At 35.1% G+C, this 15,429-nt stretch overlaps 1 protein-coding gene across 1 annotated transcript; it reads left to right on the top strand.

The window, feature by feature from the left end:
- Positions 1-4,810: 4,810 nt before the first annotated feature.
- Positions 4,811-14,106, top strand: LOC117343962. The gene is made up of 5 exons (XM_033906530.1): positions 4,811-5,208; positions 7,634-7,739; positions 9,885-10,019; positions 11,992-12,123; positions 13,695-14,106. The coding sequence occupies exons 1-5, from the start codon at positions 5,034-5,036 to the stop codon at positions 13,843-13,845; spliced, it is 699 nt and encodes a 232-aa protein (XP_033762421.1). The 5' UTR covers positions 4,811-5,033; the 3' UTR covers positions 13,846-14,106.
- Positions 14,107-15,429: the final 1,323 nt, after the last annotated feature.

Below are 15,429 nucleotides of genomic sequence, written 5' to 3'. Positions count from 1 at the left end.
TACCAGACATTAATTGATATGATACCAGACATTAATTAGGTATTTGTATATGATACCACACATTAATCAATATGATACCACACATTAATTAGGTATTTGAATTTGATACCACACATAGATTAATTTGATACCAGACATTAATTAGGTATTTGAATATGATACCACACATAGATTAATTTGATACCAGACATTAATTAGGTATTTGAATATGATACCAAACATAGATTAATTTGATACCTGTCATTAATTAGGTATTTGAATATGATACCAGACATTAATTGATATGATACCAGACATTAATCAATATGATACCAAACATTAATTAGGTATTTGAATTTGATACCAGACATTAATTAGGTATGTGTATATGATACCAGACATTAATAAGGTATGTGTATATGATACCAGACATTAATTAGGTATGTGTATATGATACCAGACATTAATTCGGTATGTGTATATGATACCAGACATTAATTAGGTATGTGTATATGATACCAGACATTAATTCGGTATGTGTATATGATACCAGACATTAATTAGGTATATATATATGATACCAGACATTAATTAGGTATGTGTATATGATACCACACATTAATTAGGTATTTGAATTTGATACCAGACATTAATCAATATGATACCAAACATTAATTAGGTATTTGAATACGATACCAGACATTAATTAGGTATTTGAATATGATACCAGACATTAATTAGGTATTTGAATATGATACCAGACATTTATTAGGTATGTGTATATGATACCAAACATTAATTGATATGATACCAGACATTAATTAATATGATACCAGACATTAATTAGGTATTTGAATATGATACCAGACATTAATTAGGTATTTGAATTTGATACCAGACATTAATTAGGTATTTGAATATGATACCAGACACTAATTAATATGATACCAGACATTAATTAGGTATTTGAATTTGATACCAGACATTAATTAGGTATGTGTATATGATACCAGACATTAATTAGGTATGTGTTTATGATACCAGACATTAATTAGGTATGTGTATATGATACCAGACATTAATTAGGTATATATATATGATACCAGACATTAATTAGGTATGTGTATATGACACCACACATTAATTAGGTATTTGAATTTGATACCAGACATTAATTAGGTATGTGTATATGATACCAGACATTAATTAGGTATTTGAATTTGATACCAGACATTAATTAGGTATGTGTATATGATACCAGACATTAATTAGGTATTTGAATTTGATACCAGACATTAATTAGGTATGTGTATATGATACCAGACATTAATTAGGTATTTGAATTTGATACCAGACATTAATTAGGTATGTGTATATGATACCAGACATTAATTAGGTATTTGAATTTGATACCAGACATTAATTAGGTATGTGTATATGATACCAGACATTAATTAGGTATTTGAATTTGATACCAGACATTAATTAGGTATGTGTATATGATACCAGACATTAATTAGGTATTTGAATTTGATACCAGACATTAATTAGGTATGTGTATATGATACCAGACATTAATTAGGTATTTGAATTTGATACCAGACATTAATTTATATGATACCAGACATTAATTTATATGATACCAGACATTAATTTATATGATACCAGACATTAATCAATATGATACCAAATATTAATTAGGTATTTGAATATGGAACCAGACATTAATTAGGTATTTGAATATGATACCAGACACTAATTAATATGATACCAGACATTAATCAATATGATACCAGACATTAATCAATATGATACCAAATATTAATTAGGTATTTGAATATGGAACCAGACATTTATTAGGTATTTGAATATGATACCAGACATTAATTAATATATTACCAGACATTAATTTTGTATTTGAAATGATACTAGACATTAATCAATATGATACCAGACATTAATTAGGTATTTGAATATGATACCAGACATTAATCAATATGATACCAGACATTAATTAGGTATTTGAATATGATACCACACATAGATTAATTTGATACCAGACATTAATTAATATGATACCACACATGGATTAATATGATACCAGACATTGATTAGGTATTTGAATATATATGATACCACACATGGATTAATATGATACCAGACATTGATTAGGTATTTGAATATGATACCAGACATTGATTAGATATTTGAATATGATACCAGACATTGATTAGATATTTGAATATGATACCAGACATTGATTAGATATTTGAATATGATACCAGACATTGATTAGATATTTGAATATGATACCAGACATTGATTAGATATTTGAATATGATACCAGACATTGATTAGATATTTGAATATGATACCAGACATTAATCAATATGATACCACACATTAATTAGGTATTTGAATATGATACCAGACATTGATTAGATATTTGAATATGATACCAGACATTAATCAATATGATACCAAACATTAATTAGGTATTTGAATATGATACCAGACATTGATTAGATATTTGAATATGATACCAGACATGAATCAATATGATACCACATTAATTAGGTATTTGAATATGATACCAGACATTTATTAGGTATGTGTATATGATACCAAACATTAATTGATATGATACCAGACATTAATTGATATGATACCAGACATTAATCAATATGATACCAGACATTAATTAATATGATACCAGACATTAATTAGGTATTTGAATATGATACCAGACATTAATTAGGTATTTGAATATGATACCAGACATTAATCAATATGATACCAAACATTAATTAGGTATTTGAATATGATACCAGACATTAATTAGGTATTTGAATATGATACCAGACATTAATCAATATGATACCAAACATTAATTAGGTATTTGAATATGATACCAGACATTTAATAGGTATGTGTATATGATACCAGACATTAATCAATATGATACCAAACATTAATTAGGTATTTGAATATGATACCAGACATTAATTAATATGATACCAGACATTAATTAATATGATACCAGACATTAATTAGGTATTTGTATATGATACCAGACATTCATTAATATGATACCAGACATTAATTAGGTATGTGTATATGATACCAGACATTTAATATGTATGTGTATATGATACCAGACATTTATTAGGTATGTGTATATGATACCAGACATTACTTAGGCATGTGTGTATGACATGTATACCAGACATTAATTAATACCTGACATTAATTTGGTATGTGTTTATTATACCATACTTGTATCAATATAATACCAGATCTATTTTGTTATTAAGGATACACGCCAATTGTTCATGATTATATGATGACTCTCATTAATTTGGGAGATTAATTTGTTCATTTTTTAATTGCGGACTTTTGCTGAATCCTCAGCTCCAAGGGACGGGACGATCTGGAGAAGTTGAGGAATGTTTTTTATTAAGATTTTGTCACTGGATGGAGACTTTTTTGCGAAAATTCTACCATCTGACGTCCAGAAAGAGTCAATTTCTTTACTCCATTTTGCCCTTCCTAGGAGTTGCACGATTGATTGTCTTGTCTTTGTTAGGTCCTCAGTAATGTACATTTTCTCTCTATTATTTTTCAGATTTCTTTTGCTTTTAAATACCTCGTTTTTCACATTCCAACTTCTGAATCTGCATATGATCTGATATTTTCCGTTCCTATTTTCTTTTCCAACGTTTTTACCGTGATGTCCCTTTTAAATTGAATGCAAGCTGAATAAGTGGATGCATCTATTCAAATGATACATTTGCAGTCTTATTATCACCAAAAATGATTCAAACTGATATAATTTTGTTATCCGTGCTGAAACTGCGCATTTATTAATTACAATGTAGTTCGTTAACTTATTTCACCAGTAGTTTTACATTATAACCACCAGCATTAAAACTATGCCGTTTATTTTTTTTAAAGATATTTCTTGTTTGTTTTTGTTTTGTATTTGTTTCCTGTTCAACGTTCACTTGTCTCGTTTATCAATTAACAATTTGTTTACTATTCCCTGTCATTGTATATGTTGGGGTCACCTATCCGACCACGCTGGTTTCCCCGTATACTCCGATTCCTTAGCACCTACAGTACATGTAAATAAGCCAGCGCGTGTGATTATTTAAGAAATAATTAACGATGATTCGTGTATAGTTGCAGGATATACAACGAGGACGAGGATATTTTGCAATTAAATTAATAACGAAGGCCACAGGCCTGAGTTATTGATTAACATTGCAAAATATCCGAGTCCGAGTTGTATATCCTGCAACAATACACGAGTCAAAGTTGATTATTTCTATTCTACCATGTACTGTTTAGTTCTGAGAAATTTATTGATTAAAATTGCAAAATATCCGAGTCCGAGTTGTATATCCTGCAACAATACACGAGTCAAAGTTGATTATTTCTATTCTACCATGTACTGTTTAGTTCTGAGAAATTTAAACTTTTTGTCATTGTTTTTTTCACTAAACCTTCCTGACCTATAGCAGACTGCCGTCACAACTCCACTTTTAAAAGTCTGAAGATAAATATGACTCATAAATAGGGTAGGTATTGACACGACTTAGCCCCAAGTATGTTTACACTGTGAGCTAGCGTCCTTAGTTACGGGTAAACACACTCTTATTAGGGTCTGACGTGTTTTCATGCGTAACGCATGGCCAGTTTAAATCTGGAAATGTTCATACCCTTGTCACCTTTCCAAGGCCGTCATACAAATTACACGTTAGCCGTTCACTGACTCAGTCGTATTTCTTTTGAATTAAATCACCTACAATGGAAACCCCTATATGTATACCTCAATATACCTACACACGTAGACATGTGTGTGTTTGGTCAATAATAAGAACGGACTGGTATATTGGGAGGTCACTCTGGAAATACCACAAAATAACCTTCCACTGGTGTCATACAGGGAGATTCACTTTATCGGGAAACCCACTTACTGACTAGATATATATATATATGTGTTGAAGACTCGTAGAAAGCATACACAGTCACAGAGCAGACGACATAGAACCATGCCACCTAAAAAACCGGCGACAACGAAAGGGGCAGCTAATTCCAAGCCCGCCACCAAAGCTCCTGCTGCTGGCGGGACGAAATCTACGGGAGGAGCCAAGGGCACGGGGGGCACGAAGGGTGCGAAGGGCGCTGGGGCAGCGAAGGCCCCACCCCCAATCAAGCCAGTGGATGGTAAGATGTAGCTCAAAACTTAAAGTATATATATATATCACTTAAATAATGCAATGGCATCCTGTACAATCTACTGTATCAATTTGATGATGATATCATTAAATTAAGAATATTTTTGACCGAAGACTTTCCCGAAACATCAATTCAGCTACTTCATTGACAGAAAAGACGATTTCACTGTTATTTTATTAAATGAAAGAATAAATACATGTAGTCCACGACCGCAGATTTACCTAGATATCGAAGTATTTGAAAACATCCACAATCGATACGGTCTTATCTATGTGTACAATATAGCCATGAACCGGTTAACATGATTAGATTTAGCGTCCCTGTGATTCGATCTGTTTAATAAAAATCCTATTAGAAAGTATCGTTGTGGGAGACGTATAATACATATATAGCTGCTGGTTAAACATTTATACATGTACCAAAACCCCATGATTCTGCCCTTTTTATGGTAATAGTGGCTTGTTAGAACTTGGAATCTAATTTAATTCAAGTACATGTACATGCATATACGGACAATGTGTTGGAAATGGTGTCAAATTCCTGTGTTTAAAGGATGGTAGTATGTATAAATATACAGTGTACTTATAACTGTGACAAGTAAACGTTTACAGTATAAATGGTAGGATGTCCATATGATACAAAACAGGGATGAGAAAACGTTTACAGTATAAATGGTAGGATGTCCATTTGAGATAAAACAGGGATGAGAAAACATTTACAGTATAAATAGTAGGATGTCCATTTGATACATAACAGTGATGAGAAAACATTTACAGTATAAATGGTAGGATGTCCATATGATACATAACAGGGATGAGAAAATATTTACAGTATAAATGGTAGGATGTCCATATGATACAAAACAGGGATGAGAAAACATTTACAGTATAAATGGTAGGATGTCCATATGATACAAAAGAGGGATGAGAAAACATTTACAGTATAAATGGAAGGATGTCCATATGATACAAAACAGGGATGAGAAAACATTTACAGTATAAATGGTAGGATGTCCATTTGAGATAAAACAGGGATGAAAAAACATTTACAGTATAAATAGTAGGATGTCCATTTGAGATAAAACAGGGATGAGAAAACATTTACAGTATAAATGGTAGGATGTCCATTTGATACATAACAGGGATGAGAAAACATTTACAGTATAAATGGAAGGATGTCCATTTGAGATAAAACAGAGAAGAGAAAACATTTACAGTATAAATGGTAGGATGTCCATTTGATACATAACAGTGATGAGAAAACATTTACAGTATAAATGGTAGGATGTCCATTTGAGATAAAACAGGGATGAGAAAACATTTACAGTATAAATAGTAGGATGTCCATTTGAGATAAAACAGGGATGAGAAAACATTTACAGTATAAATGGTAGGATGTCCATTTGATACATAACAGGGATGAGAAAACATTTACAGTATAAATGGAAGGATGTCCATTTGAGATAAAACAGAGAAGAGAAAACATTTACAGTATAAATAGTAGGATGTCCATTTGATACATAACAGGGATGAGAAAACATTAACAGTATAAATGGTAGGATGTCCATATGATACATAACAGGGATGAGAAAACATTTACAGTATAAATGGTAGGATGTCCATTTAATACAAAACAGGGATGAGAAAACATTTACAGTATAAATGGTAGGATGTCCATTTGAGATAAAACAGGGATGAGAAAACATTTACAGTATAAATGGTAGGATGTCCATTTGAGATAAAACAGAGAAGAGAAAACATTTACAGTATAAATGGTAGGATGTCCATTTGATACATAACAGGGATGAGAAAACATTTACAGTATAAATAGTAGGATGTCCATTTGATACAAAACAGAGAAGAGAAAACATTTACAGTGTAAATGGTTCGATATCCAGTTTATATATAACAAAGACTAGTAATAATTTACAATATCGATTGTTAAATATTTATTGTAGCTAAACAAAGAACTAGAAACAATATAAATGGAAAAACGTTAACAATTTACAACACCGCCTAAATTACTCTTCCTTTTGATTTCGTTGGATATAAATTACTCAAATAGTACGAAGTAATTCTGCAATTTCCACTTATTCGAAAAGGCAACATCATTTAATGACATAGAAAGTCAAACTGGTGGTGGACATATGTTAGAGACACAGTCGATTCAGCTAAATATACTGTTACATATATACATGCATACATGTTACCGCGTTTTGGGAGGGCAACCATTTTCAATCATTTTAAATCGATATCACACTTGACTAACAGTTTATGAATAGTGATTTATATACCTAACAACAAAATAAAACCAGAAAATGCGTGTTTGTGCTATAGTAGTTCTAGTTGGTCAAATCTTATCGTTGTGTGAAATTGTTGACATTATTATAATTTTAAACTGATTTATTTTCCAGAGCCGGCAAAACCAAAACCGTTACCAGAAATAGAAATGGGCGTGAAAGACATCCCTGGTTTCCTTTTACTGCAGGACACAGATGGAATCATAAAGAAAACACCAAGGTGACTTAGTCGTGACAGTGTATTTTCGTGTGTAGCATACCCCATTTCAAGACATCTGTAGTCCTTAAGAATGTCAAAAACTTTCAAAACATGGAATTTCATGGTTATATTGCCATTTTAAATTCATTTTGTTTTTTTATTCAACCTAAAACACTGTTATCGTATTCCAAAGTAAATTTTATTGCTATCAAAGGGACATATTCTAGTAACGTCGGGAGTACATCCGACCAATGGGACATGTTCCAGTGACGTCGGGAGTACATCCGACCAATGAGACATGTTCTAGTGACGTCGGGAGTACATCCGATCAATGGGACCTGTTCTGGTAACGTCGGGAGTATATCCGACCAATGGTATCTGTTCCAGTGACGTCGAGAGTACATCCGATCAATGGGACCTGTTCTAGTAACGTCGGGAGTATATCCGACCAATGGTATATGTTCCAGTGACGTCGGGAATACATCCGACCAATTGTAACTGTTCTAGTGACGTCGGGAGTACATCCGACCAATGGGACATGTTCTAGTAACGTCGGGAGTACATCCGACCAATGGGATATGTTCTAGTAACGTCGGGAGTACATCCGATCAATGGGACCTGTTCTAGTGACGTCGGGAGTACATCCGACCAATGGGACATGTTCTAGTGACGTCGGGAGTACATCCGACCAATGAGACATGTTCTAGTGACGTCGGGAGTACATCCGACCAATGAGACATGTTCTAGTGACGTCGGGAGTACATCCGACCAATGGGACATGTTCTAGTGACGTCGGGAGTACATCCGACCAATGGGACATGTTCTAGTAACGTCGGGAGTACATCCGACCAATGGTATCTGTTCTAGTAACGTCGGGAGTACATACGACCAATGGGACATGTTATCGTGACATCGGGAGTACATCCGACCAATGGGACCTGTTCCAGTAACGTCGGGAGTACATCCGTCCAATGGAGACATGTTCTAGTAACGTCGGGAGTACATCCGACCAATGAGACATGTTCTCGTGACGTCGGGAGTACATCCGTCCAATGGGACCTGTTCCAGTGACGTCGGGAGCACATCCGACCAATGGGACATGTTCTCGTGACGTCGGGAGTACATCCGACCAATGGGACATGTTCCAGTGACGTCGGGAGTACATCCGACCAATGGGACCTGTTCTCGTGACGTCGGGAGTACATCCGACCAATGGGATAGTGACGTCGGGACTACATCCGACCAATGGGACCTGTTCTAGTGACATCGGGAGTACTTCCGACCAATGGGACATGTTCTAGTGACGTCGGGACTACATCCGACCAATGGGACATGTTGTAGTGACATCGGGAGTACATCCGACCAATGGGACATGTTCTCGTTACGTCGGGAGTACATCTGACCAATGGGACCTGTTCTAGTGAGGTCGGGAGTACATCCGACTAATGGGACCTGTTCTAGTGACGTCGGGAGTACATCCGACCAATGGGACATGTTCTAGTGAGGTCGGGAGTACATCCGACCAATATGTAGAACAATATGTTACAATATCCTGTTCAAGCAAGCCACAGCTATCTCGACGATGTACGGATTCTGCTAAATATGTACTAATTATCATCATTTTAAGACCTCAAGTTATAATTCAGCAGAGTAACCTGTCGTGTTAACCTTTCCCTGACAGAAGAGCCATGTAGGATATGCAACAGTTTAAATGACGTTCGAGGGTTTTACTTCCTTTCATCTTTACATATCTTATTATGGGAGATCTTCTTAAGACGCATATTCCAGTAATGATAATGACACCTCTTAACCAGGCATTACTGGAATATGCGTCTTAAGAAGGTACATCGTCGAGATAGCTGCGGCTTGCTTGAACAGGCCCCATCTTCTACATATTTTGCTTCCATACATTTTTGTTTACAGAATTTGGAAGTGCTGTGCGCATGAGTTATCATATATGACGCAAAGTATTACATACAAGTTTTACCGTGATGTTTCAATTTAAAAGTGATCACAGTAAAGGTTTAGTTCAGACATTTAAAGTGATAATAACTAGATTTTATACTCATTACAAGGTGATTTCTTTGGTCCGAATGACGAGTAAAGATTTTTTAAACATATAAGAATCACAGTGATTTTAAAAGCGATTTCATTGTTCTTCTACAGATGGCCTTATATTGTGAATCCCTCCGGGGTCCTCAGTACGTTTGTCAAGTACCGGAATATCAACGTTCTCCGAGTAATGGACCAACATGAGATGGAGGCCGAAATGATCCGAAAGGCGTTACTTGGGGCGCTCAGGTAAAATTAGTTGCTAGTGTACATGTACATTTTGTGATTTACCTATGACTTCAAGTTTATTCACAAAATTTCCCTAAAAATATTATCAAATTTAGCTTCTGTTCAAACTTGTGAAAAGTGGTGTTTTTTTATGGAATGGACCACTTGGTCGGCAAAATTATTGAAATATTAAACATCCAAATTGAAAGATATAATCACTGTCTTCAAAACGGTAATGCACATGCGCGAACAGTTTCATATCAAAGACGAATTTACATGTTCACGTAAAACTGATAGTCTTTGAGAGAAAATAGATAAAGTCGGTTCAAGAATGTGTATCATGTGTTCATTACTCTATCAAATGCCGTGCCAACCATAATTCAGGACACAAATACATTTTTCATATTACAGCCGCTGAAGGTCAAGTTCTCCACGAACTTTGGGTCTTCCGACTCATCAATATAATATAAGGGACATAAATTAATAAAATCATTGTTACTATTATTATTGTCATTATAACAAGCTAACCGGTTATAAGTATTTATATATTAACTTATTTAAACTGATTTTCAATTGATAGAAATAATGACATTAATTGACCTTTGACCCTAGGCCTGAAAGAGTACTTCAGGTATCGTGCAGCAACCAAACATGAGGCTCTATAGGCCTGCATCAATCACCTGCTTCTCTGGACCTCTTGGGTATTTAGAAAAAAAGTGTTTAAACATTTCAGCATGTCTGACTTCTGTGACATTGAATGTACGTCAAGGTCGTTCATTTTAAAATAAACTTTGTATCACTTCACTACAGTATACTAATGTCCCAATATCATGTTTCTTGGCCTCTGGGTTATTGAGTAGAAAATTTTCAAAATTTTTGCATGTCTGGCCCCTGTGGCCTTTAATCAAGGTAAAGGTCATTCATTCAAACAAACTTGGCATCCTTAAGCTTTCGGGCAGGCGAATGAGTTCAAAATAGACAGACAGACATGAACCCTTTTTACTTTAGGGCACCACATTTCATGATTTGGGATCATGACTTCAAAATGTGCATTGTAGAATCCCCCTTTTGGGTCCCACCCTTCCCCCCTTGGGAGCCAGCAGAATGGTACGAGAGAAACTCAAATCTCTTAAACAACATGTAGTCTAGCCAAGTAATGCTCCACCTCAAGTTTAAAAAAACATTGTGATCATCAAGTTAGCTATAAAGAACTTGACAACGATATGTTTTGCATGCCCAACATAGTCAGTATGGGAAGTTTTAAGCAAACTCGAAAATTAACTAAAATTATTGTTGAGAATAAAGTGGCAGAGCATGTCTGTGTATATTATAGAGACATGCAAAACATTGATGTACAATGTATTGCAAAACAAAAAAGCAAATTTCGGAAAACAACAAATTCTGAAAATTTACCTTAATATGGCATTTTTTACCCCAAGTTTGTCAGTGTCTAACTTCCGGTGTTGGTGTCAGAGGAAAATCTATTTACTCATTTATTAGTCTCATTAAAGGTCCTTGACCTGTAAGAAGTTAATTGGGGTTGACAGATCTAAAAATAAAATCTGTGTATTGAAATCAGGGAGCTTAAAAGGGATGAGAAAAAACTTTTGAAGATATTTAACAGAAAGGAATGTAAAGAATGTGATGGACTATAACTCACAGAGATATTATCAAAGGAAAGAAAATAAATTAATCAACAGTCTACAAATAATCAAGTTTAAACCTTATTATATGAATTTAAAAAAATTATATCTGATTTTAGCATTAAATGCCCATTCTTCAACTCTTCAAATCATAGTCATATATTAATTAATTTAACAACAAACTTTCCAAATTGAAAGATTTTTTTTTCATGGGTCGTCAGAGAGCGAGAGAGCAGCTGACAGACTTTGACAACGGCAGTAATTTGATTTTCGTAAAATGATACAGGGGAGATAACTTGGTTTTAACCACTGCATTCATACCACTTATATACTAATGCCTCATTTTTCAGGTATGGTAAACCTTTCCTCATCGACTTGGAGGACAGCTGTGATTTGTTTGTCGCCATGATCGAATTCCTGGATCGAGTTATACCCGGACTGAGTGAAATGTTGTTCACAAAGAAAGTTATGGATGAGGAATTGTAAGAATATAACAAAATAAGCAAACACATCGCCAGGTTAATGTTAACGCAACCAATAACCATAGTAACCGTATCCAATGCAATAGTTAACGTACTATAGGGCAATAGTTAACGTACTATAGGGCAATAGTTAACGTACTATAGGGCAATAGTTAACGTACTATAGGGCAATAGTTAACGTACTATAGGGCAATAGTTAATGTACTATAGGGCAATAGTTAACGTACTATAGGACAATAGTTAACGTACTATAGGGCAATAGTTAACGTACTAAAGGGCAATAGTTAACGTACTATAGGGCAATAGTTAACGTACTATCGGGCAATAGTTAACGTACTATAGGGCAATAGTTAACGTACTATCGGGCAATAGTTTACGTACTATAGGACAATAGTTAACGTACTATAGGGCAATAGTTAACGTACTATAGGGCAATAGTTAACGTACTATAGGACAATAGTTAACGTACTAAAGGGCAATAGTTAACGTACTATAGGGCAGTAGTTAACGTACTATAGGGCAATAGTTAACGTACTATAGGGCAATAGTTAACGTACTATAGGGCAATAGTTAACGTACTATCGGGCAATAGTTAACGTACTATAGGGCAATAGTTAACGTACTATAGGGCAATAGTTATCGTACTATCGGGCAATAGTTAACGTACTATAGGGCAATAGTTAACGTACTATAGGGCAATAGTTAACGTACTAAAGGGCAATAGTTAACGTACTATAGGGCAATAGTTAACGTACTATCGGGCAATAGTTAACGTACTATAGGGCAATAGTTAACGTACTATCGGGCAATAGTTTACGTACTATAGGACAATAGTTAACGTACTATAGGGCAATAGTTAACGTACTATAGGGCAATAGTTAACGTACTATAGGACAATAGTTAACGTACTAAAGGGCAATAGTTAACGTACTATAGGGCAGTAGTTAACGTACTATAGGGCAATAGTTAACGTACTATAGGGCAATAGTTAACGTACTATAGGAAAAAAGTAAACGTACTATCGGGCAATAGTTAACGTACTATAGGCAATAGTTAACGTACTATAGGGCAATAGTTATCGTACTATCGGGCAATAGTTAACGTACTATAGGGCAATAGTTAACGTACTATAGGGCAATAGTTAACGTACTATAGGGCAATAGTTAACGTACTATAGGGCAATAGTTAACGTACTGTAGGGCAATAGTTAACGTACTAAAGGGCAATAGTTAACGTTTTCCAGGCAATAATAAAAATATTCCAGGATGATAGATAACTTATTCCAGGCAATTGAAAACTTATTTAAGACAATAGCTTAAGGCAATATCTATCGTATTCTAGGGTAACAGATGACGTATCCAAGGGCGAAAGATGTAATATCCAGGAGTGACAATTAACGAATTACAGGCAATATTTATCTTATTAAGGCACTAGTAACATATTCGAAAGTAAGAGTTAACATATTCAAAAATCAGAGGGCAATATTGAGGTATTTACCCAGTTACCCCATTGATGGAATTAATGATTACTTGGGAAATAATTCTAACCACTTTTCATAATTTTATTTACAGCATTGACAAGCTGATCCGGAAAAACGATGACGAAGACTACCAGAGAAGTATAACTTACCAAACAGACCAATTCAGTTTCGCCGTTCTCACAAAAAGGACCGAGGTGTCGGATGACGTCAAATCGAAAATGTTCGTCGTCAGAGCCGACTGAGTGACCTCTCATGACGTAATGTACATAAACACGTACATGTACTTCGTAAATTATTGGCGGTGCAATGGACTATACTTCATCATTACGGACACGGACAACCATTTCTGTTATTATTAACCATAAGGTTTGAATATTGTCTCAAACACTGCCGAGGAGAAAGGGTGGTTATTGGGAAGGGCTTGTATATATGGTTTAATTCGCAACATAAAATGAATATATGTTTTTTAGTATTTATATGTTGAATAAAAAATATCAAACATACATAAAATGTACTTTCATGTCTACACAATTTATTACAAAAGAATTCGTCTGATTGGTCACACACATTAGGTTGTATAGACGTTCACTAAGGTATTCCTATATATAGCAGCAGGCTAAAATCAGCAGCAGATTCATTATTCGTTACTCGAATTCCCAATCTCGTTATTCGAATCCCCAATAAGGAATAACGAATCCGCTACTAACTTCAGCCCGCTCAATAGAATGGCTGGTATGGCTGGAATGGCAACCATCTTTAATTTCATACCGACCAAAAAAAATAACAACACTTTATCAGGACCATCACAGGATCATTTCTGGTAAGTTAGAGCTGAATCCCACTGCTGGAACTTGAGAAGATGTTTGAAATAGTTGTTCAGGAAAACCATTATTGCACAACCTTCTTACAAAATGGCTGCCATGTCAAATTTCCTACCAGGCTGAAGAATAACAACACTTTGTTGGCTCCCCTTCCTTAACATCCTCATTTCCAGCTCAATGGCACCAGTGGAACTGGAGAAGAAGCTTAACATGTGTATTTCGAGATGGCTGCAATTTCTTATGTAGGAAATATAAAAACAGTTTAATATGTACAAAGAGGGGCCGCGGTGGCCGAGTGGTTAAGGTGTCCCGACACCAAACAAACCAAACCAAACAAACCAAACCAAACCAAACAAACCAAACCAAACCAAACCAAATCAAACAAACCAAACCAAACCAAACAAACCAAACAAACCAAACCAAACCAAACCAAACCAAACCAAACAAACCAAACCAAACCAAACCAAACCAAACCAAACAAACCAAACCAAACCAAACCAAAACCAAACCAAACCAAACAAACCAAACCAAACCAAACCAAAACCAACCAAACCAAACCAAACCAAACCAATGTACAGAGTCCACCAAACCAATGTACAGAGTCCACCAAACCAATGTACAGAGTCCACCAAACCAATGTACAAAGTCCACCAAACCAACGTACAAAGTCCACCAAACCAATGTACAGAGTCCACCAAACCAATGTACAAAGTCCACCAAACCAATGTACAAAGTCCACCAAACCAACGTACAAAGTCCACCAAACCAACGTACAAAGTCCACCAAACCAACGTACAAAGTCCACCAAACCAACGTAGAAAGTCCACCAAACAAACGTACAAAGTCCATCAAACCAATGTACAAAGTCCACCAAACCAACGTACAAAGTCCACCAAACAAACGTACAAAGTCCATCAAACCAATGTACAAAGTCCACCAAACCAACGTACAAAGTCCACCAAACCAACGTACAAAGTCCACCAAACCAACGTAGAAAGTCCACCA

The sequence above is a fragment of the Pecten maximus genome, chromosome 15 (assembly GCF_902652985.1).
Source record: "Pecten maximus chromosome 15, xPecMax1.1, whole genome shotgun sequence".
Classification (NCBI taxonomy): domain Eukaryota; kingdom Metazoa; phylum Mollusca; class Bivalvia; order Pectinida; family Pectinidae; genus Pecten; species Pecten maximus.
Note: the sequence above shows the minus strand (reverse complement) of the source record. Positions and strands in the feature narration are given on the sequence as shown.

Bases quoted from the DNA above. Each gene is read 5' to 3' on its own strand.
- LOC117343962 (XM_033906530.1), top strand. From the start codon at position 5,034: ATGCCACCTAAAAAACCGGCGACAACGAAAGGGGCAGCTAATTCCAAG. The intron at 7,740-9,884 runs GTGACTTAGTCG...GTTCTTCTACAG, and splicing joins ATCATAAAGAAAACACCAAG to ATGGCCTTATATTGTGAATC. The intron at 12,124-13,694 runs GTAAGAATATAA...TTTTATTTACAG, and splicing joins AAAGTTATGGATGAGGAATT to CATTGACAAGCTGATCCGGA.